General features: G+C 43.9%; 5 protein-coding genes and 1 long non-coding RNA gene across 8 annotated transcripts; 1 reads left to right on the top strand and 5 right to left on the bottom strand.

The window, feature by feature from the left end:
- Positions 1-165: 165 nt before the first annotated feature.
- On the top strand, positions 166-2,189 carry LOC118427647 (zinc finger protein GLI4-like). The gene is made up of 3 exons (XM_035837537.1): positions 166-331; positions 754-903; positions 1,279-2,189. Exons 2-3 carry the CDS (start codon positions 758-760, stop codon positions 2,045-2,047), a joined length of 915 nt encoding a protein of 304 aa, XP_035693430.1. The 5' UTR covers positions 166-331; positions 754-757; the 3' UTR covers positions 2,048-2,189.
- Positions 2,190-3,697: 1,508 nt separating this feature from the next.
- On the bottom strand, positions 3,698-6,741 carry LOC118427673 (prostate-associated microseminoprotein-like). Its single transcript, XM_035837568.1, has 4 exons — positions 6,599-6,741; positions 4,871-4,976; positions 4,384-4,524; positions 3,698-3,967 (listed from the first exon to the last, which is right to left on the bottom strand). Exons 2-4 carry the CDS (start codon positions 4,966-4,968, stop codon positions 3,841-3,843), a joined length of 366 nt encoding a protein of 121 aa, XP_035693461.1. The 5' UTR covers positions 4,969-4,976; positions 6,599-6,741; the 3' UTR covers positions 3,698-3,840.
- A 581-nt stretch (positions 6,742-7,322) lies between these two features.
- Positions 7,323-9,622, bottom strand: LOC118427678. Its single transcript, XR_004832563.1, has 4 exons — positions 9,512-9,622; positions 9,114-9,213; positions 8,310-8,450; positions 7,323-7,771 (listed from the first exon to the last, which is right to left on the bottom strand). It is a non-coding gene; the product is annotated as an uncharacterized LOC118427678 (long non-coding RNA).
- A 491-nt stretch (positions 9,623-10,113) lies between these two features.
- On the bottom strand, positions 10,114-11,853 carry LOC118427668. The gene is made up of 4 exons (XM_035837564.1): positions 11,760-11,853; positions 11,368-11,473; positions 10,790-10,921; positions 10,114-10,350 (listed from the first exon to the last, which is right to left on the bottom strand). The coding sequence occupies exons 1-4, from the start codon at positions 11,833-11,835 to the stop codon at positions 10,224-10,226; spliced, it is 441 nt and encodes a 146-aa protein (XP_035693457.1). The 5' UTR covers positions 11,836-11,853; the 3' UTR covers positions 10,114-10,223.
- A 1,123-nt stretch (positions 11,854-12,976) lies between these two features.
- On the bottom strand, positions 12,977-14,443 carry LOC118427646 (zinc finger protein 768-like). The gene is made up of 2 exons (XM_035837536.1): positions 14,271-14,443; positions 12,977-13,778 (listed from the first exon to the last, which is right to left on the bottom strand). Exons 1-2 carry the CDS (start codon positions 14,432-14,434, stop codon positions 13,010-13,012), a joined length of 933 nt encoding a protein of 310 aa, XP_035693429.1. The 5' UTR covers positions 14,435-14,443; the 3' UTR covers positions 12,977-13,009.
- A 1,998-nt stretch (positions 14,444-16,441) lies between these two features.
- LOC118427661 lies at positions 16,442-21,838 on the bottom strand. 3 transcript variants are annotated; one of them, XM_035837555.1, is made up of 4 exons: positions 21,625-21,838; positions 18,034-18,133; positions 17,104-17,232; positions 16,442-16,634 (listed from the first exon to the last, which is right to left on the bottom strand). In XM_035837555.1, exons 1-4 carry the CDS (start codon positions 21,749-21,751, stop codon positions 16,508-16,510), a joined length of 483 nt encoding a protein of 160 aa, XP_035693448.1. In that variant the 5' UTR covers positions 21,752-21,838; the 3' UTR covers positions 16,442-16,507. The 3 variants fall into 3 exon arrangements, with proteins under 3 accessions (XP_035693448.1, XP_035693449.1, XP_035693447.1); XM_035837556.1 differs by lacking the exon at positions 21,625-21,838 and adding an exon at positions 18,506-18,816; XM_035837554.1 differs by lacking the exons at positions 16,442-16,634; positions 17,104-17,232; positions 18,034-18,133 and adding exons at positions 19,035-19,293; positions 20,392-20,520; positions 21,080-21,179 and having other exon boundaries at positions 21,625-21,797.
- Between the last annotated feature and the right edge of the window lie 1,947 nt (positions 21,839-23,785).

Below are 23,785 nucleotides of genomic sequence, written 5' to 3'. Positions count from 1 at the left end.
TAACCCATTGTCTATCAACCACTCAAACAAAGGCCGACAGTCACTCCGACCAATCACCGTGCGTCTTTCACAACTTCAAAGGGTGCCGACAAGGTGGAAAGCGAAGCCAAGCCACGACATCAAACGATTCGTGATGACAAGTGACAAAATAAGCGACTGAGTGCCGGCTTTTTTACCAATCATATCCAGCGATGCTTGGCTGTATATAAAAGACGATTTGCCAGAAGACAAGTCACTCTTGAGTTGTGCTTCTTGAAGACACACCAACGCACGAGCCCACCTAGTGACCTACTTCGTTTGTCGCTGAGATCTTCTTACGAGTGCCTTACAGGTAAGCTTTTACTTATATCCTACTTAACGTTTTGAAGTTGTGTATCTCGGCAAACGTATAATAGTGAAGATATATTTCTATACTTGTGTGGAGGGTGTTTGTAGTTATGCTAAGAACTGTTAACGTTACGAATGGCTTTCGAGTTCTAACGCCAATGTCTTCCGGTGACTACATTGAGTGTGAGTCAAGCAAATGTAAGCACATCTAATTGTGCGCTTTGTATCTAGAACTGTATGAGCGTTTATGCGTTCTAGACTCTTGCTATATTGAAAAAAGACCCAATAGGCAGACCAACGTCTATTTTCTAACAGCCCAGAGTGCATTAAAAATCTGTGAAACCAAGGTAAGAGATGTTTCATTTACCTGTAATGATGGAATTTCAACATTTTCTAACGAATTGTTGTTGACATGTTTTGTTACAGAACCATGGCTGCTACCGTTTCCACCCATGTGTACGGCGGACCGGTCCCGTCCTTCCCCACCCCGGCGTCCTGGACGGTGTACTCCCCGGCTTACGGTCTGCCCTCTCCCGACTGGACCCCGTCACACGCACCGGTGGAGGTCAGAACACGGTGAGTTTAACATACATGTATAAATAGTAGATGATGCTGCGTTTGTGTACGTAAGATGTGGGTATTATAGAATATACAATATTTCTTCATAGGTTCCTACTATGGACATTTGATATAACACTCTTTCAACTAAATGACCAATGATATTTGGTCACTGAACGAATTGTAACTATTTCTTTTACGTTTACGTGTTTGACTGTCCTTTTACATCATACAGGTTCAAGAACTACAAATCTAAATTATGTAGGGTCATTTTGTCTAGTGAACATGGGGCCCATTTGCCGTATTCCAACTTTCACATATAGCGTGATTGAAGGACAAATCGTTTTAAGAGGCGAGTTATCCTAATGTCGTATTGTATTTTTTCCATCTCAGGTCTCCCGTGTCGACTGCCACGAGACACGCCAGCCCTCCTCTGAAGGCGACTCCGGAACCCTCCCGCCGGTCCTCCGGGTTCAGCTTCGCCTCCATGCCGAGCGACATCGCCAAGGAGAACGAGAAGAGATCCCCGGCAGCGGACTTCCCCGCGTCCGTGGTCAGCACTGCGTCTCCCGGCGTGCCGTACAGCGTGGACGTCACGTTCAGCGCACCGTTCAACTGGTACAGCCCGGCGGGGAAGGTGGCCGCGGCGCCCCGCAGCCTGTACCGAGTCAGCCCGTACTCCAGACCTGCAGCACCGACAACTTCCGCTAGGTTCCCGTGCGACATCTGCGGCAAGGTGTACGCCAGTCGCCACGCCCTCAGCGGCCACGTCGGCGGAGCTCACCGTCAAGACGGCGACGCCGGCGACCGACAACACGAGTGCAAAGAGTGCGGCAAGACCTTCAACAAGTCGTCCACCCTAGCGGCCCACCAGCGCGTCCACACCGGCGAGAGGCCGTACATCTGCCCGATCTGCAACCGCGGGTTCTCCCAACGCTCGTCCCTGGTGCCGCACCTGCGGACGCACAGCGGGGAGAAGCCGTACAGGTGCACCTTCTGTCCTCGGGCCTTCGCCGACGCCTCCACCCTGGTCAAGCACGTCCGCACGCACACCAACGAGAAGCCCTACAAGTGTGAGGTCTGCGGTATCGGCTTCACCCAGTCAGGAAACCTCAAGCGTCATCAGAGGGTGCACGTCAAGAAGGAGGACGCGCAGCAGTAGTGTGTACTTTTGGAGGACTTGAAAGCAGCGGAGAGATTGTGTAACTAGGAGTTACTATTATATGTTGCTATGTACTAGTATTATGATATTTATGCCTGGAAGTATAATATTGGAATTCTGTGACTAGGCTGGACCAAGGACGTTATATATATATATATATATATATATATAACGTCCTTGGTTGTACAGTGTCGACTACTGATCCATGATGGTACTGTAAACTTGGAACTGTCCTTATCCAGACCAGAAACAAGATGGCGACCGGAAGCTGTCAGAGTTCAACATTCAGAATTCCTTGTAGATTTTACGATGTATCAGTGCGCATATATATGTTGTAATTCACTTTAGGCTTGCAGGACTTGCTTTCTGTGATACTAGTTTCTTGGATGGCTGGATCCTATCCTCTACAGACTGGTCGAATTGGAAGCGGCACTATGTGTGTTCCATTGTCGGACTACCATGCAATTTACTTTCTTGTGTTTAAAACACAATAAAGTTTTTGTTTGCGAAATCGTTTGTTCTCTTGTGTGGTGTATACTGTGTGCATGAGTGCGGTTGTGAATATGAAAGTTGAATATCCCACAAAAACAACGAAGAGATAAAAAGGATACCATCTACTCCGATTGATTTTCATTTCAAACTGTTTGAAAAAATCACAATCATGTTTTCCTTATCGTGATCAAACTTACCCAAAATTTCTATATACACACTATTCAGCCGCTAGAGCCGAGTTAGGGAGGTTCCCCATTCATTTGGAAGCCTCCCTAAATGCTATTAAACACTTAATTAGACTTCGCCAGAAAGTACCAGCAGACAGTTTCCAGTCAGACGCTCTTTCTTGCCAGATAGATTTAGACAAGGCTGGAGCCAAGTGTTGGGCGTCAGGAGTTCGCCAGTCACTGGAGGAATGCGGCTATGGTTATGTATGGCATTGTCCTCTACAGCACAATACAAATTCGTCTCAAATTATCAATTCTATCAATCAGCGTCTGAAAGACATTTATTTTCGAACTTTTCTAAGAGAGATACACAATGACAACAAAGGTGGATCCGCTAAAAACAAATTGAGGTCTTACAGACTGTTCAAGTCCACTTATAATGTGGAACAATACCTGGATATTGACAATATTCGGCACAGGACGGCCGTCACAAAACTACGAGTCAGTTGCCACAAATTACACATCGAAACCGGAAGACATAACCGCACTCCTCTAGAACAACGAATATGTAGATACTGCAATCTAGATAAGTTAGAAGACGAACATCATTTTGTAGTAGAATGTAGTTTGTACAAGAAAGAGAGAGCTGAACTCTACAGACTAATAGAATCCATGTTCCCCCACTTCATACAACTAAGTAATATAGACAAATTTATATTCCTTATGAATCTAGACAAACCTTTACTTATAAAGCATATCTGTTCTTACATTTTCAATATCACAAAGAAACGAGAAGAAGCCGAATGTACGCAGTAGAATACGATCCTTGAGTAGTGTAGATTCATTGTATCATTATATCATGTTGTATCATTTGTTGTGACCTGTACTAAACCCAGTGGGTATGAATGTACAATAAAGGTCTTCATTCATTAATGGAAAGTAAAAAGAGCTTTGGAAACCACGCGTCACAAAAATTAAAAGCACACAGAAGGAAGCTTGATGAATACGTGTTTATTACTATAACTCCACTAGATATATTAGTAAAGAAAACAGGGGCTGTTACTTCTAAGTAAGGACCTTACAAAAAGCAAATGAAGTTTCCATGAACCAATAGGTTCTTGTGGGTACTGCAGCTCACTTCCCGTGGAAGACTTGCGGCATGCCGCAGGGAGAGAAGGGGTCGTTCGCGTCCACCAGCTCCGTCTGGCACGTCTCATCCACCAGCAGCAGGCAATGGTCAGGGACCAGGTAGCGACCCGAGCTGTACATAACACATGGATGGACTCTTTAGAATTTTAGGGGGGGGGGGTGCATTGTGACAGGCGTGGACAATGTGGCACTGCACTCAAGTTAGTAACTTATCTTTTAACAGCAAGTTCTGCCCCCCTTACCGAAGTCAGGTACCCATTTGTACAACTGTGATGGTTTCTCTTAGTAAGCCCGTTCATCGATCTAACTCCTCGTACGCAGGTCAAATGATACGGAAGGGGTGTCGTTCTATAATGCTCTTGTAGCTGAAAATACATCCAGGCCAGGGGGCCCCAAACAGCAATAATTTCCTCGGAATCTCAATAACTGCCGAAATATATGCAAATCCAACAAACAGATATTGCAGTTATTTTCTAAATGATGTTATACATTGCCCCGGAGGTAAAAAGCAAGTTCACGTATACATACCCGGCACAGAAAAGCCCAGCCTCGCTACAGGAGCACTGCTCACACCCTGTAGTCTTCCAGCTACTGCCGATCATCATCTTCTTCCCCTCCCACTCACAGTACTGGGTGCTGACCACTCGGACGTTACCCTCGGGGCCGTACCTTCAAGAAAATAAGACATATTTAGAGGGTCATTTAGAGATGATTCAATCTAGAATTAGGAAATTCAATCTAGAATTAGGAATTAGGAAATTAGGATTCAGCGTCAGGCTTAGCCGATCAATAGCAACGATCTTAATTTACATTTATTTCCTGGCCATGGATGTCTAACCTTCATAAACGTATCATTTCGATTCGTGATAAAAAAAAAGAATGCAACTTTTTTAAAGATGTATTTCCTAGTGTATCGTGGTGTTCTTTTTTTCATAACGGTTAAAGCTATAGAGATGCATGTCTGACTAAAAGTATTTTGGTGCAAATCTCGAATTTCTGATGATTTATATCTTACAGCCTGTCCTCGCTCTGGAGTTGCGCGAAGTATGTATATCCCTCAGTCACCCGCCAGGTGACGCACATCACCAGTACAAGTGCGATGAAAATCCTCATCTTGTATCCTTGTGACGACATTGAAACATCGTGTTAGAAAACTATTCTCAAGCAGGCATAGGGAGTTAAAGGAGAGGAGATCCTTATCTTCTTCTGATTGACGCCAATTTTCTTACAACCAGCGCCTTCAAGCAGTCGGAAAACTGAACCAATCAGAAGAAAACAACGATCTCCTTCAACCAATACTTGGATATTAGTTATATTACGCTCAAAGCTAAAGAAACGCTAACGTGGGTTTGTAAAGTAAGCCGCATATTCGTCAACGCCCCTTGGTTGAAGCATTACTAGAAGATATCAATCAAACAATGTCACGCGCTGACGTCACTAATTCATGATGGCGTCATCTGACATTTACAGACGATTAAGGCCCCAACCCTCAGTCAATATTTCCCGCCAACAAAGTCCGCCATTTTGCCAAACTTTTCTTGATACAGTGTTCTAAAGTTACCGTTACAACAGCTTACCAGACAAACCGTGCATGGTTTTGCAATATGAAGCACCGTAGACTTGACTCGTCACAGTTTTCATACAATACTCCTTTGCCTGAAAGATGTTGTGTCTGCGATTTTCAAAAGTCAAAACAACACCGCCTGCGATGTACCTTTGTGTACACAAGGAAATGATCTCAGGGAAACAAATCCTTAAAGAAAACATCCCATCCTCTAGCCTCCATAGCAGGCTTTCTGGAGCCTTTTTTGGCTCATAATACACTTTTGCTAGCCATTTCTATTTGTACTCGGTCGCTGATTGCTGGCCTTTTCTGATTGCCGGCCCCAGAAAGCCTGCTATGGAGGCTACCATCTTCTGTCTTATAGCAAAGTAATACCAAAGACCGCAGGTGGGCATATATTAGCCTCCACCAGGCCAATGTGGGAGTGTAGATACGTAGAATTTCCAAAAAAGGGAATAATTGGTCAGGAGAGTCAGTTGGAGGGTTAGCATTCCCCCTTCTGGCGGGTACACCCTGTGTTGGCCAAATTGCCCAGACAAATTATTCTCCCCATTGCTATAGCCAGCGGAGTTAGACTGGTAGAGAATAGGCGTGTGTGGACAAGAAGGTCTATTTCTGCTCCTTAGAATTTTTCTTGTCTTTGGCTAGAATTTTTAGTGATTCAAAGTGGCAAAATGGGTTGAGACCTACAAATTCTTCATGGTTTACCATGAAGCTTGATATTGAGAAGATTATGAAGGCAACTCAATGCAGTTGTGGGGATTGACCTGCCTTTAGATATTATTTACCTGGATGTCCAATCTTCATGAACGTTTTTAATGACTTTATCGTACAGGAATATTAGCACAGAGAGTGCGTAGCAGGTAGTGGGAACACTTTGAACAGTGGTATTGCAATTTTCTATATAGCTTGCCTATATCATTGTAATCCAGCGATTTTCGACACGCGTTTCCTGAAACATCAATGGATAAGCATCTTCAGTTTGCTTCCTTAAGGGGCGTATGGCTGACGTCGGGACCACAGAAATTGCCCCTGCGCACCACAGTATCTCTCAAATCGGAAAAGCATTTCACTGCGACTTCACTATGTACCAGATCTTTTACCTTGTCTCGTCACAGATTTCTGTAAAATGCAGGCCGACTTACGTATAAAGTACAAAATTTATAAGAACTAGCTCACCTTGCGTGCACTGTCCGCTGATTCTGATAGAAAATCCGACAGGAATGACCGTTAAGCAAAACCACCCCTCAAACACCGCAGTGTGTCTATATACCTGCGTGCCAAGAGAAGTTTGGATTGGCCTTCATGCGGTGCGATGCTCGCTAGGCGGTCGTTCCTCCTCAGTTGGTTTAGACAAATATTGTCGGGAAGTCAGACAGACGGTCACCTTTTGTGGATTTCTAGTTTTTAGCTCTTCGAAATAACAGTACTGTATATACACACCATCACCGCCAGGGTTCGCTGCTTATCAGTCTTATGTATATAATTTTTTTTTTTTTATATGTAACTTAACCAAGATTGAAGACGATGATGTAAGATTTAGGACAATGATGGGAGATCACTAGTATACAAGCCAACGCCGAATTATTCTAGGGAGGTCAATGCATACTGATAAACATACCAACACAAATGATCAAAATTTGGGGGTATTACTGTGATCATGATCGATGCCAAAATACTCTATAACATTATAACTACCCTCCGTATCAGTATTTCTATACTAGCCATGAGTGCCAAACAGTTATGGTATACCTTAACGGTTGCAGGAGAAACGGTTTCGCACCTGTACGATTCGGCTCCTAGCCGATCAACACGCCGGTTAGAACAATTCGGCTCCATATACAGGGCGACGGTGTTAGGGGTCGTTAGCGTCAGAATTAGGGTTAGTTTTTAGTTAAAATTTGGATTAGGGTTAGAGTTAGGCGTCCTCTTTATAGTCAAACGCATAGTAACAGTCCTAGTCACGGTGCTGAATTGTCCTGATGGGCTAGGAGGTGACAACTAGAGGTGAGGATGCTCATTCACTTGGGAACAAGTTTTTAAGCACATTTGCTATTGTTTTTTTCTGAATGACAGTTATAAGTGCAAACAAAACCTTCCACGTGGTTATGTTTTATTTTGTTGATAACCAACTGGACTAGCAACAGTTGCTGGTTGTCCTGACTGATCAGGTTGCAGGTTGCCTGATGTCAAAGTTAAGTGGTTTGCTACCCAGGGACGACCGTCGTCGTACTACCACCGTCGCAGGTAGCCCATGGATTGCTCGACTGCACAGAATGACGATTGCAGTTTTCATCCACAAAGTTTATGCAATATCGTGGAGTGGTCTTCTGAAGAGATCTGCCAGTAAGGCTGCAAGGACGGATCGGATTGATTACAATCTCCAAGCAGATCATTCAGTACCATAAGATATTATCAGAACTGGCCAAGGAGTATGGTCGGCCAAAGGGAGTCAAATGTGCCGTGACCGGAGCACCCTTTGGCTGTCTATAGTCCTTGGTCAGCTTTGATACTATCTTATGGCACCGTAGGATCTGCTTGGAGATAAATTGATTAGTTACTAGTATTTACTTTCTGTGCGATATTTTACAGGATATCTTACAAGAGAATCTAGTGCTCCTGATGCAGTATGCAAGAAATGCAAGAAAAGAAAGACACCATATGGATTGGGATATACCTTTAAGTTAATGATTCATACACACACGCACACACACACGCGCGCGCGCACACACACACACACATATACAAACAAACACACAAACACGCACACACAGAAACACACACACACACGCACATACACACACACGCGCGCACACACACACAGACACACGCACGCACACGCACATACACACACACTGCATTTTTATGACCATACTCCCTCTTCACTTACCTGACATAGTAAAAGCCATCATTCCTACAGCTGTATTCTACACAGCCGACCTGCCAGCTGCTGCCGACCCTCATCCTGTGCCCCTCCCACATACAATACTGCCAAGTGACGGGACGCGGACGCTGAGTGCCGATACCGTACCTACGTATACAGCAGAGATTGATTATATCTAACACATGGTTTACTGTTCTTACCCGGTGTATCAGAATTAGGTAGAAGAAATAGGAACATATTGATTTTGCTGATTTATGCATACTGTATATGCTTACATGAACTAGCCATTGAGAGACTGAGAATTATCCTTTACCATATTGTCTGGGTTTAATGGTGATATAGAATCTTGAGTTCATCTTGGACTGATTTCCATAGCGACTTAGAATTCTGACTCTGAGGAGGGAAATGGTTCTCTCGAGTTGGAGGTGAATAGCGACAAGCTCTGATCAGAGAGGAGGCCCGAACTCGACCTCCACGAAAAGCGGCTCCGGCGGCCGAATGGAGTATAAATAAAGGCTCAAACAAAACAAACAATAAGCCTCGGCAGCGAGAGTGGACAACACAGGCTAGGTTTATTTACTGCGTCATTAACTGAAAATCTTGTGTTCTGTTCTGCCAAAAGATCTCTCTTCCTGTGATGTCACTAGAAATAGCAAAGAACAAATACTTGGCTATGCGTAAACCTTTCCCAGGTCAGCTACCGACCAACGAACGAAAATTCATACAAATTTCTCAAAATATCCCATTCAAAAACTCTATAGACAGGATCAAATGAAATATGCATTGGAGAAATTCACCGCCGGTACATACCAAGTTGTCTGGCTGTACAAAGGGTCAAGACCGGCATATCCTTCTGCCCCGCACCAGAGGGTACAGGCCGCCGCAATGAGCAACACGTAGGCACTCATTCCTGCGATTCAGAAAACAGACAGCCAATGAAACATATGTTCGTGCTGTTGTTGTTTTGGGCCCTTGCAAAGTTTAACGTTTAAAACATAGGTATTCGAAAAACTATAATTTCGTTTTACTTTTTTGTGTGCAAAACAATGCGTCTCAAGCAACGAAAAATTGTCACACAGACTATATACATATAGCGTTACGTACCAAAGAATCCAAATCACATTAGATTATATGTAAAACTCCAACGTAAGTTACGGCGTTTATATACAGATACACGTAGTATAATCATAAGAACGAAATCGCCATACCTTGTATGGATTTGTGCCTTTTGTGAATATGTTGAATGTGGATACTTCAATTTTATAGGATAGAAATGCCAGAAGCACTAAGTCAGAAAGTGTTTGGGAAATGACCACCTGGTACCAGTATATAACGTTATATATACATACATTTGTATATGCATGTCGATATCTGTACGTTATAATTAGAGTTTGACGTCATATCCTTAAGAGGTTATCGGTACGGAACCATAGAAGTTCCAAACGCGATCCACACATAGAACAGAAGGACCAAAGTTCTAGATGCAGAGCTTAACAAAGTTTGTTCATTATGGACGCTCTGATTCAAAGTCCAGAGATTCAGGTTCATGGTTGATATATAAACATTAGTGTTGCATGGACGTCGTCCTTGCCCCGTCCAATTTGTGACAGGGCAGATTTTCAGGGAAAAATACGGTCGACACTCGGATGGTTTTGAAATTTGGCGAGCCGCAACCGATCTGAAATAATCGGCAGGCACTCGATTGAATTGTGATACAGGCTTTACACTGGACGCTACCGTTTCATGGTATACGTACACGTACACTTCTACTATGTCTAATTGTTTACCCCATAGAAAAGAATCTACGCAGTAATATTTCCTGTTCAACTTTATTATGTCATTCCTTTTGATAGACAGAATCACGGTTCGTTGGTTCAGCTGACGCAGGTTGTCCTGGCGAAGCCGGTATTTTGGGATTTCCTACCCAGTGATGGTAGCAGAGGAAGTATGGCAGGTCGACCAGGGATTAGCACTTTGGACCAACTCGTAATGACAGGACTCGTCCACAAACAGCTGGCAACTTGGAACGGCTTGGTCGAGGCTGGGACTGGAAGCAACATCAACGTCTGATAAGTCTCGCTTTTGTACCGTATAAAGGTTTGAAATAAAATGTTTCATCTTCATCTTCTGACAAATATTTCACTATGTCTGACCTATGTTACTATAAAGGTGAACATCCTCTAATCACTGCAAATTTCATTTTGATAAAATTTAAATTTCATTTTGGTTTTTAATTGAGTAGCAACACTACTACGAATCCCAATAACCTGCTTATCTGGGTCTCATAGTACCATACGCAAATGAGTCGCACGTCAGTGTAATCGCAATGGAACTTTGGCGTAAAGTCCTAGATGCGCGCGTGCGTAGTCCAGTGAGATAACCGCTACATACTGCCTCCGTTGTGGTTGTCATTAGTTCAGCTCAGCTATAGGACGGTGAACGATTCCTTGCAATAAGCCCTCGTCAGTTTGCTTATCAGAACTTACCTGGAACAATACAAACCCCTGGAGTCACAAGAACACACCAGACAGTCTTCTCCTTCTGACCAGCTGCTGCCGGGTCTCATCTTGTGCCCCTCCCACAGACAGTAAGTAGTGGTAACTGGGCGGCTACCGTACCTAAAAAAATATACTTATGTTAAAACAGCTAAAACGGCTTTTCTACATGGCTTCTATTCTTGACTGAATTTTGGTTTCTAACATGTTGATTTTCAAACTGACAACTTGTTTAAAAATACTTTCGGGCTTTCTCAAGAACTTAAAAATATGCTGTCTTCTTTGTGGTGGTATCAATGAGCAAATGAGTAAAATGTGTACAGACGGTCATTACTGGGCGACCGTGCAGCGACCAGATTGGATTTTGTGTGACCCTTAATTTCAAAACTGGAATATGATACTGGGTGTACAAGTGGCATTTAAAAGACAATAAATCACATATCAAAAACATGGAAAAAATCATTCTTTATCCATAGAATTCGTTGACCGATCTTTCCAATTTGGTCAAACCGCAGCACATTGGCAGGCTCTAGCTTAAAGGGGGTGTAAGTAGACGACAGTGGACCTACCATTGTGTCTCGCTGATCAAGGGACCTGTCACTTCTCGGCCATGGGTCTCCCAAAGGAGGGCGCAGATTACCACACCCATCAGCACATATACGTAGGAACCCATTCCTGTGTGGCACAAACACAAACGACCGTAAACAAGGTTTTACAGTGTTGAAATTAAGTATTCGGGGAAACTTCATATTTTTTCTGCACCATTCTGTAGTCCACAGCAGCTATTGCCGTATCGAAGCCGGTAAACGATACCAGTCGCAAAGCTGGAATTAAAACTTGGGGATACAGAATCCCTTTTAAATTACGGGGAGCACACAATAACTCTCCCCAATACTGGCAATAGCTGTCATCACTACCATTTGGATACGTTCAACTGAGACAAAGAAAGAAACTGTCATACCTAAAATTTGTGACTGACGGTTGCGAGAGAGGTTAGTCGGATAATAGTTAGAACACTGCAAGTTAGAACAATTCATCCAGACATCTCAGTGAGTATATATGGGAAAGAACCAGCTGATATATGTATATCTATATATACATTTAACGTTATGTATATACATCCCACATATATTTGTATATTGGACGTCAATTTCAAGAGGTCATCAAACACACTCTCCGGAACGCTATTCTCACATGGAACCGGTAAAACGTTGCAGCTGCTCTAGATCTGACGCTAAACAAAAGTTCGTTATTTATCAACACTGCGGGGATTTAATTTCGCGGCAGCGGGAAAATGGAGCTATTGAATTCGCGGTAACGAACTTATTTACAGTACTGTACTGCAGTCACGAACTGTATTATTTTCCAAGTACTCGTCAGGTCCAATTTGGTAAGATATACCTGTCAAAAATCACAGGCTTATAGTTTAATCGTAGAATTGTTGCCAAGAATATTTTAGGAAAAATGCTGGTGATGTGCGCCGCCTGGCGGGTGACTGAGGGATATACATACTTTGCACAACTGCAGAGCGAGGACAAGCTGTAAGACACTAGATATAAAAATTTCAGTCAGACATCTCTATAGGTCTGATCATTAGTACAAAAAAGACACACCACAATACATTAAAATGTATGTAAATAAAGTTCACGCTTTGAATTTAAATTATATTGGTGATACATGTATGAATGTTAGACATCCTGGTTAAAAATCACAGCTCATTACAGTGACGCTAAATTTCTGTCGAAACGTCCAGAAGTAATTTTCGAATTTTATCAAGTTATCTTACAATGAAGATTAATGAGAAGGTTATTTGTATGACCTCTTCGCTTTTTTAATGTTTTTAACTTTTACATTCACATCCGCACCCATTCTTATAACATACTTCAAAATGTAACACAACACAACACAACAAACTATTTTGCAACAAACGAAAAACTTTATTAATATCCTATAAACAAGACCCAAATAACATAATAAGTTACGCTTCCAACTCGATCAGCCTGAAGAGGATAGGATCCAGCCATCCAAGACACTTGTATCACTCAAGGCAAGTCCAGCAAGCCTAAAGTGAACATTTACATTTGTACTGATACATTGCAACAAATACCCGAAATCATTCGACCGATGCACATGCCACCATCTTTCCGACAACTTACGGTCTACTAAAGGACAGACACTAAAAGTCCACTATGAGTCCTCCAAAAGCACACACTACTGTTCCGCGTCGTCCTTTTTCGCATGATGCACCCTCTGATGACGTTTCAGGTTTCCGGACTGGGTGAAGCCGATCCCGCAGACCTCACACTTGTAGGGCTTCTCGTTGGTGTGCGTGCGGACGTGCTTGACCAGGGTGGAGGCGTCGGCGAAGGCCCGGGGACAGAAGGTGCACCTGTACGGCTTCTCCCCGCTGTGCGTCCGCAGGTGCGGCACCAGGGACGAGCGCTGGGAGAACCCGCGGTTGCAGATCGGACAGATGTACGGCCTCTCGCCGGTGTGGACGCGCTGGTGGGCCGCTAGGGTGGACGACTTGTTGAAGGTCTTCCCGCACTCTTTGCACTCGTGTTGTCGGTCACCGGCGTCGCCGTCTTGACGGTGAGCTCCGCCGACGTGGCCGCTGAGGGCGTGGCGACTCGCGAACACCTTGCCGCAGATGTCGCACGGGAACCTAGCGGAAGTTGTCTGTGCTGCAGGTCTGGAGTACGGGCTGACTCGGTACATGCTGCGGGGCGCCGCGACCACCTTCCCCGGGGAGTACCAGTTGAACGGTGCGCTGAAGGTGACATCCACGCTGTACGGCACGCCGGGAGACGCCGTGCTGACCACGGACGCGGGGAAGTCCGCAGCCGGGGTTTTCTTCTCGTTCTCCCTGGCGATGTCGCTCGGCATGGAGGCGAAGCTGAACCCGGAGGACCGGCGGGAGGTTTCCGGAGTCGCCTTCAGAGGAGGGCTGGCGAGTCTTGTGGCAGTCGGCACGGGAGACCTGAGATGGAAAAATACAGCATGACATTAGTATAGCTCACCCCTAAAACAATTTGTCAAATCAGCTGAAATAGAATAACAGGACAGACAGACAGAACTCTTACGCACTGGCCTAGATGATTTAGATTTGTGGGCCCAAGGAGGTTAAAAAACCTTGGTGGGCCTACACACACTTTGGGACCCACTTGATGTGCGTCCCATAGTGGGGACGTGTATGGTGCAAAGGACAGACAGCTGAATTTGTTTAGCGGCCTCTACTTCGCTATACCGCTATTCTTCCTTGTCAATAATAAACATACGAACTGTATGTAATGAATAGCCTCCTTTCTCAGACTTCCAAAGCGGCGGAGGTCATCATTATTTGGGCCAAGGTTCTCTACGCTTGGGATGCTGCAAAACTCCCTTTCCATGCATAGAGTCAACATTTCCAGAAGTCTGTGGAGGTGACACTTAACATATGCACAACATGATCAAGTGTTTATGTTGAACTCACCGTGTTCGGACATCCATCGGTGCGTGTGACGGGGTCCAGTCGGGAGAGGGCGGACCGTAAGCCGGGGAGTACACCGTCCAGGACGCCGGGGTGGGGAAGGACGGGACCGGTCCGCCGTACACATGGGTAGAAACGGTAGCAGCCATGGTTCTGTAACAAAGCATGTCAACAACAATTCGTTAGAAAATGTAGCAATTTCAACTGATGAAACATTCAAAATTTCTTACATTGGTTTCAGAGATACTTGCGTGTTTCTAATCTAATGCTAATGCACTCCGAGCTGTTAGAAACTAGACGTTGGTCTGTCTATAGGGTCTTTTTCCAGAATTCACCACGGTACAAACCGGGGTACAAAATAGGTCGTCTAGGACGCAGAAAAGTTCATACAGTGCTAGATACAAAGCGCACAAGATGTGCTAACATTTGCTGGGCTCACACTTAATGTAGACACTGGAAGAGCTTGAAAGTTAGAACTTGAAAGCCTGTTCTCAGTATAACTACAAACATCCCACACAAGTACACAAATATATCTTCTCTATCTAATATACGTTTGCCGAGATACACAACTTCAAAACATAAAGTAAAAGATAAGTAAAAACTTACCTGTAGGGTACTCGTAAGAAGATCGCAGCGACAAACGAAGTATGTGGGGTCGTGCGTTGGTGTGTCTTCAAGAAGCACAACTCAAGAGTGACTTGTCTTCTGGCAAATCGTCTTTTATATACAGCCAAGCATCGCTGGAGATGATTGGTAAAAAAGCCGGCACTCAGTCTTTTATTTTGAGCTTGTCATCACGAATCGTTTGATGTCATGGCTTCGCTTTCCACCTTGTCGGCACCCTTTGAAGCTGTGAAAGACGCACGGTGATTGGTTGGAGTGACGGTCGGCCTTTGTTTGAGTGGTTGATAGACAATAGGTTACGCTGCTTGGGTTAATTGTATCAGAGGACGCCGTGGCTTTGAACCGGTTTCGTTTGGAAAACAACCAATTCACAGAAACGCTGGCTTGGGTATCCCGTATGGAAGCTATTGTAACATAGTTAGGCAAGACTACATTGAAAGGTGTCTAAGTTTGCATCCTCTTTATTGAGAAACAAACAAACGACAAAAGATAAACGATTGTTTCACGTTGACAAACAAGCCAGAGCGGCATTGCCCAAACAAAACTGCATTAACGTGATTGTACAACAAGAAAGCTATGGTTTACTTGCCAAATTGTTGAAGCAATGTTCCTCGTATAGGGTGATTCGGCGTCAAACCTTGTTGGTTAAACCAAGGAGGTTTCCTTTCTTTAACCTCCTTGGTTAAACACAGACAAGTACAACTAATAGCGCACATAAGAATTATACAAAACTTTCAACTTGTAACTACATTTGTATATTGGTTTCCTGTCTGATTTTATTTGGAATGGGAAAAAAAACAGAATGAAACGCAAAACTGTTATTTGAGACTTTGAACAAGGTGGATTAAGAATGTTGGACATATAGACTAGTATGTTAATTATAGCATTTATACGATCATATTTCCAAACCTGCGTCCGGCCGGGCAGCTTTCGTTAACGAAAAGTACAATATAAGCGACACCAAAACTCACTGAACGTAAGAATATTGTGTCTATTCCGTGAAAAACACTTTTTTTATCGTTTCCGCAAACGTTAACATCCTGGTCTGGCCCCGGTGTGGAAATGTGACATTAGCATTAAAACTAGATAGAGTCTAGGATGGCACCCAGACTAACTTTTCAGCACAACTGTCCTCATAAGTTACTGTGAGCCGATTCGCCACCAAAGTTGTGCTGTACTACAGAACACAAGCGTTTGGCCATATATTTTCTTTGATCGAAGAAATTTCTATTCTTAGCCTATTGAATAGAAGAAAAAAAAAACCCAAAGAAGTCGCATCTGCTTTTCTTAGTTTATTAACATTATGGATGCAGCATCAGAGTCTTGGCTCAAGTGTGCTGTCCAACCAGAGGCTAGGCTCCGGCTGTTTTTTGACGTTTTTTATGCGTTTCTATCGGGCTCCCTGTTTTGAACTGAAATCTTGATGTCAGGAGACACCACTTCTTCAGTAGGCTAGGAGACATCAAGATTGCAGTACAAAATAGAAAGTAATAAAAACGCCTAAAAACAGCCGGAGCCTAACCTCTGTTTGGAGAGTAGATCAAGTGCTTGTAGATAGGCTGTCCTGGCCAGGTTGTAGGTTGTCCTAACGAGGTTGCAGGTTGCCCTGACAACGGTTACCCGGTGATGGCGCCGTTCCCGAATTCGCACTCGGAGTACGGATGTTCGGCGTCCACGACATGCGCATGACAAGTCTCGTCAATCAGCATCATACAGTGGGACGGGACCGCGTACACTCCGCCGCTGGGGAGCGAGGAGAGGTTTGTGAACAACAAATCAAAAATCCCATGCCACAGTAACCTGACATTTCCAGATTCGGCGGCCATCTTGGATGTTCCGATGCCATGCACCAAAACGAGGCTGGACAGGAGAGTTCTTAGTTGAAACATGTATTAGAGTATAGGTAAGTTCTGCCCCTTTATTTTGAAATGCTGCGGAGTATGTGCCGCGAGTTGTCGCCACATAGGAGGGGTCATTATCCCCAGCCAATGAGAGATTACTTTCAGGAAGGGGTATCTGCCTTTAATGCTGCAGTACCTGAAAATACTGCTAGATGGCCCCAAATCGCCTTGTTTCTTCGGGACCTCAATACCTACTCACATCCTCTATGAAACAGATTTGGGTTATACGTGCATGTACACTAACACAGCCAATTTTTGTTATTCATCTATCCAAACTCACCACTCTTAATCGTTTATCTATTCAAACTTACCCGTAACAGTACAGACCGTTTTCTTCACACGAACACGTCTCACAGCTCGTGGTCTTCCAGCTGCTCTCGACCATCATCTTCTTCCCCTGCCACTCACAGTACTGGGTGGTGACGGGGCGCCAACCGTACCTACAGGGGATAACGTCCTTGGTTAAACATCTTTTATGGTCAGTTAGATCAAAGACCTGTAGTAATTATAATTTTTATTGCATGTTCATGCCCGTAGGCTAAATGCACAAATGACCACACGTGGTCTAATGGTACTCTCCAAGCAGAGGTCGAATCGCGCAGATATAGTAGTAGTCGAAAAAATTACAAGAGCGCTCGTGTAATTTTAAGTAGTCTAATGGTGAAAAGGAATAAAAAAGCAACTAAGCTTATAAAGCTTGGTTACATGTATTCTCCAAGCAGAGGTTCGGCTGTGGATGTTCTTTTACAAGTTTGTAAACGTTTTAATCGGGCTTTCTATTTGAAGTCGATAAAAAAAGTCTGAAAACACGTCAAGACCAGCCAGAACTGAACCTCTGCTTGGAGAGTAAGTTAGAGGTAAATTACAAATATGGTAGAATCGGCGATTATGTTATATGCCGGTATATAATCCCGATCGGAGTTTCTGAAGACAGAGACTCGAGATTTCGGTGCAATTGGCGATTCTGCTGGCAGAAACTCCGATCAGGATCTCTACCGACAGGATCGCCGATTCTAACAGATCGAGGTTTCTGCCATGACATCAAGAACGTTATAACAACCTTGCTGACAAATATATCAAAATGATATTGTTATCACTGGTGTCCGTGGGCGCTGCCATGATTGCATTTGACGTCTTACAGGCGCCATCTTGTTTCGCCTGCGTAACGCCGGTTGAAGGAACTGCATTTTTTTGTCCCTTGTTTTTAAATTTCCATTTTGTAAGTAAACAACTGTACCTACATGGTTGTCTCACTGTGTAGGGGTGCGTGGAATGCAGCTCCCACTGCTGCTCGCCAGGTGGCGCACATCGCCACAATCATCAACACGAACACGCCCATTCCTGTGGGACACAGAAACAAGCACAGGGATATCACGTCAGGACATCTCTTGAATGTTACAATTTTTTCTTGTCATTATTTTTTTTCAATTTCATTGAATCTATACAAGGCCGAGGACTTATTGATCACCCCTCGTATGTACAACGCTTATTAAAATAGCTTAACCTGTACCTCCTCCCCAATATACATTTTTGTACTACGTATATGTTTGCGAACGTATTGAGTGGTTGCTTGCTCTTCCATAATTTCGATATTTGTAAAAAGTTGCCAAAAGACCTCAGACTATCGCTTAACTACAATTCTACAGTAGCGTGTCCAGCACTGTTGTCATAAAAACAATCATAGCAAGTTTTGATAAATGTGAGTTACAGTACCTGACATATCTGCCTCTTGTAACTCCCAGGGCCGAGTGATATACTAGTAACAGATATGGATAGCACAGACTGCGAGCTACAGTATGGTGAGATGATATATATGTCCAGTCGCTGAGAAGGAACCATCTGTTGAGTATTCCGCTTAGTGCTTATCGCTGTCTAAATACGATCTACTGGAAGGTACCATTTTGTGTTATAGGGGTCGCTCTGAACGTAAGAATATCCTGTGTTTTCCGTGAAAAACACTACTTTTTATCGTTTCCGTAAACATCCCGGTCAGGCCCGGGTTGTAATAGCATTGGAATTAAATTTAGATAGGGTGGCACCCAGGATAACTTTTGCGCACAACAGAATACTTTAAGTTGTGTCTTCAGAAGTTCTATATACTTTGAGGTGATTCGCCATGCATACAACCTTGTACTGTACTATAAAGCACAAGCATATGTTCGGCCCTATTTTTCTCTGTTCTGAGAAATTTCGATAGCCTAATCAAGGCTAATGAACCGTAGAAAATAAAAGAAGTCGCATCTGCTTTTTCTTAGTTTTATTCATGTCATTCCATATCATGGATGTAGCATCAGAGTTGTGGATCACAGTTGGTTGTAGCTAGGTTGTAGGTTGTCCACTCCTAGACTAGAGGTTGCGGGCAGTCCTGACGTAGTTACCCGGTAATGGCGCCGTTCCCGAAGTCGCAGGTGGAGTACGGATCCTCGGCGCTCACGACAAGCGTCTGGCAGGCCTCGTCAATCAGCAGCATACAGTGGGACGGGACCGCGTACGCTCCGGCGCTGGGGAAGGAGAAAAGGTGTCCAAAAAAAAGCGAAGATCCCATGTCACAGTGAACTATTCATGGTGAGGTTTTCTGAATTTCTTATTTCATAGCCATTGCCCTTACATCTTACGTCTTACGTTTTCCCCAGGTAGGCATTAGGACCTGTCAGTTGAGAACATCGTCTCTTCCACTCTTCTCGATCCCCCCCCTCCCCCTCCGATCTACAGTCTGCCCAGTCTGTACTTTGTCAGTATCTACTGTATGCTGTCCTTCCATCTTGGGCTGGGTCTGCCTAGGGGGTGCTTTCCCTTTGGTCTGTATTGGAAAGCTATCTCGGGAACGTGTCCTAGCCATCTGCATTTAGGTAAAAGCCATAGCCCTAGACCGGCTGAGCTCCTTTGCCAGCTTTTGATACTGTACTATCTTATGATATTGTAGGCTTTGCTTGGAGATGAACCGGTCACACAACTGCGTATATGAATATTCAAGTCCGCATGAGTTGCGTACTAACATTCGTTTGCTTTAGGTAAAACTTGCAAACTTTGAATTTTGCGGTACAGGCCGCGGCTTATCGAACCGAAAACTTTTGCGGCCGAATTTTTTTTTTATACGGACTTGAATATGCGCACTCGCCATTGTCATTCGTCAGGGAAAGCTGACCGGCTGTCCATAGATTATACCACACTACTTTCAGGAAAGGTGTGTTCGCCTGTAATGCTGCTGTACCTGAAAATGCTGCTAGGGGGCCCAAAATCGCCATGTTTCTTCGGGACCTCAATGTCAAAACTACTTACATACCCGAAAATTCATACGTCAATCAAACAGATAATTAGGTGATACACTATTACAGACAAAACAGAACCCCTGGGGTAACGATAACCTCCCAAATCTGTATCTGTATCTTTATAGCCGGTATAACCGCCGTTCAGCGTAACACACCAGCTTCGCAGGCAAGCGGCGCGGCAGCAGCTGGTTATATTACACCGAGCGACCCGTCACACCTAACTTTTGCACATCTATCTGCAAGCGTTCTTTAAAACTACCCAGAGAAATTGCCCCTACTGTGCAAAATGCACGTCGGTACGTGTTTGCCGTTCATCTTATCCAAGCTCACCTAGTACAGTGCAGTCCGTTCATACCACACGTACACGTCACACAGTCCGTGGTCTTCCAGCTACTGCTGATCATCATCTTCTTCCCCTCCCACTCACAGTACTCGGTGGTGACGGGGCGGGTACCGTACCTACAGGGGATGTCAGTTAGATGAACTCTCCAAGCAGAGGTTCTGCTCCGCCTGTTTTTGACGTGTTTTATACGTTTTTATCGGGCTTTCTGTTTTGTGCTTTTTTTAATGTCTTCCTGCCAAAGTAGAAGACTGATCAAAACATCTAGAATACGTCATAACAGCCGGAACCGAACCTCTGCTTGAAGAATAAGTAAGAGGTAAATCACAATTATAGTAGAATTGGTGATTATGCCGGTCTACAGATGATCCTGTTGGAGTTCCTGAAGACAGAAGCTCCGATCGGGATCTCTACCGGCAGAATCACAGATTCTACCAGATCAAAGTCTCAACCCTGACATTAACGGTATAACGCCATTGCTGACATGTATCAAAATGATATCGTTTTTGCAGACGTCCGTGGGCGCTGCCATAATTGCAATTGACGTCATACAGGAGCCATCTTGTTTCTGTTTCCCTGCGTGCGCCGGTTGGAAAAACTGCATTTTTTGTCCCTTTCTTTTGACAAATTTCCATCTTGTAAGTCTACAGTTGTACCCGAAGAGCTAGCTGTACCTACATGGTTGTCTCACTAAGCAGAGGTGCGAAGGATGTAGCTCCCTCTGCTGCTCGCCAGGTGGCGCACATCGCCACAATCATCAACACGTACACACCCATTCCTGTGGGACACAGAAACGAGTACAGGAATATTATGTAAGGATATCTCTTCAATGATACACATCTTTCCTCACCTAAATCTAAAAAATGATTAAGCAATCATCTACCTCGTCGATAAGACAAATTTTCAACTGTCTTTGTTGTGTTTCGTGTCACTTTTTTTAATTTCATCGAATCTATACAAGTTAAAGGCTACGTACAACGCTTCAGCTTCCTGTACCCCCTCCCCCAATATATCGGTATTGAATAGTTGCTTGCTCTTTCATCATTTCTAGTTATTTTCAAAAAGTTGCCGAAAGAACTCGCCTTATCGTTACAATTGTACAGAAGCATGTTCAGCGCTGTTGTCATAAAAACAATCATAACCAAACAGTGTTAACGCCATTGACAAATTCGATGGCGCACAAAATGCATAAAAGCAATTCTAACAAATGTAAGTTACAGTACCTGACATCTCTGCCGTTTTTCGAACGCAAATCCCCGGGCCGAGTGATATATCTGATACAGATATCACAGACTGCGAGCTACAGTTCGGTGTGCGGATATTTATGTCCAATCGGTGAGAAGGAACCATCTGTTGAGTATCCGTATGTCAGACGTAATACCGGCAAGTGATTATCGCTGTCTAAATACGTTCTACTGGAAGATATCACTGCATGGTACAGTAGTGGTTCCATCTGCTGACGCTGCCTAAAATAAAGAGATCAAACATAGGCCATGTTGATTTGATTATATGGATGACACCCCCTGGGAAACCCAAAAAATAATGCGAGCCTGCGAATAAAAATGATTTTGCCACAAAAAAGTTGCCTTCATTATGGAATCTAGATATGTCTTCAATATCAAAACTACTTACATACCCGAAAATTCATACGTCAATCAAACAGATAATTAGGTGATACACTATTACAGACAAAACAGAACCCCTGGGGTAACGATAACCTCCCAAATCTGTATCTGTATCTTTATAGCCGGTATAACCGCCGTTCAGCGTAACACACCAGCTTCGCAGGCAAGCGGCGCGGCAGCAGCTGGTTATATTACACCGAGCGACCCGTCACACCTAACTTTTGCACATCTATCTGCAAGCGTTCTTTAAAACTACCCAGAGAAGATGCCCCTACTGTGCAAAATGCACGTCGGACGTCAGACGTAATACCGGCAAGTGATTATCGCTGTCTAAATACTACGTTCTACTGGAAGATATCAATGCATGGTACAGAGTGGTTCCATCTGCTGACGCTGCCTAAAATAAAGAGATCAAACATAGGCCATGTTGATTTGATTATATGGATGACACCCCCTGGGAAACCCAAAAAATAATGCGAGCCTGCGAATAAAAATGATTTTGCCACAAAAAAGTTGCCTTCATTATGGAATCTAGATGTAAGTGGGCAGGAAGGTTGAACAATGGCATAACACACAGAATATGGTATGGCAAACAATAATTTTTTTTTCATTTTCATTCTTTGAATCTTACTTCTCTGTTGACAGTGACATTCTATGACGTTAGAATGCGTTTTCCGATTTTTAAAAGAAATCTACGGCTCATTTTGAAGCTAGCTGCTTTTTAGGATTTACAGTATGGTTCAAAACTTTGTTCTTTGGAAAGGGCCGAAAATTCATGCGCGTGCGGATGTCATTCATATGATCAAATCAACATGACCTTACGTCTTAGGTATTACTGGAGAATGTGCTAAATACTGCTTATCAGAATTTTTTTTATTGTCTATTGAATAATATGGATAAGTCTGAAAGTGCTGGTCATTTAATAAAAACATCTTTATTGTAATGACAGTTCATTCTGTCAGGAAGGTCAGTTGATAAGAAGATGTGGTTGTACATGTAGATTATCTCCCACAGGTAGTCTCCAAGCAGACCTACTGTGCCATAAAATAGCATCAAAGCTGGCCAAGTAGTATAGCCGGCCAAAGTCAGTCAAACGGGTAGCGAAACTCACTCATAAGCCGGCTTCACTACTGTGTCAGCTTTTGATACTATCTTATGCTACCATAGGATTTGCTTGGAGATTATCCCACAGCCACGGAGGTTGCCGGTTGTCCAGCAGAGTTTGTAGGTTGTCCTGAAGACGTTGAAGGTTGTCCTGGTGTTTCCTACCCAGTGGTGGCGGAGTTATACCCGCAGTCCTGCCAAGGATCGTCACTGTCCACCATCTGTATCCACAAGTCCCGTCCACAAACAGCATGCAGTTAGGTATGGCTAAGGGCACAACCCGCCGTACGTGAAATGATAGCTTTAGACAGCATAACGACCCAGTGTGCCATATACCTTGAACCTTCTTCTCGAACTATTCGTTTGCTGGCTTCTGTCGGTTGGTGTTACATGATCTTGAGATGGTCGGCTATTCAGATGCCTTATAGACCTATTCTATTCACTGAGTCGCTGGGAGAGAGCCATCTGTGGAATATTTGTATACTGGTAAACAGCACTCAGCTACCAGTTCCGGCGCCTGGGCGCTACCTATGTAATGTAATCATGTTCTCTGGTACGTTGACCTCACACCCACGCCCTGCAGGTCATCGCGGCAAGATCAAAGACGGAATACAAGACCCTAAAAATCTCTTAAAGCAGAATTACCGGTGGAATA

Source organism: Branchiostoma floridae, chromosome 12 (genome assembly GCF_000003815.2).
Source record: "Branchiostoma floridae strain S238N-H82 chromosome 12, Bfl_VNyyK, whole genome shotgun sequence".
NCBI classification, from domain to species: domain Eukaryota; kingdom Metazoa; phylum Chordata; class Leptocardii; order Amphioxiformes; family Branchiostomatidae; genus Branchiostoma; species Branchiostoma floridae.
The sequence above is the reverse complement of the archived record's forward strand: the minus strand, read 5'-3'. Positions and strand labels throughout refer to the sequence as shown.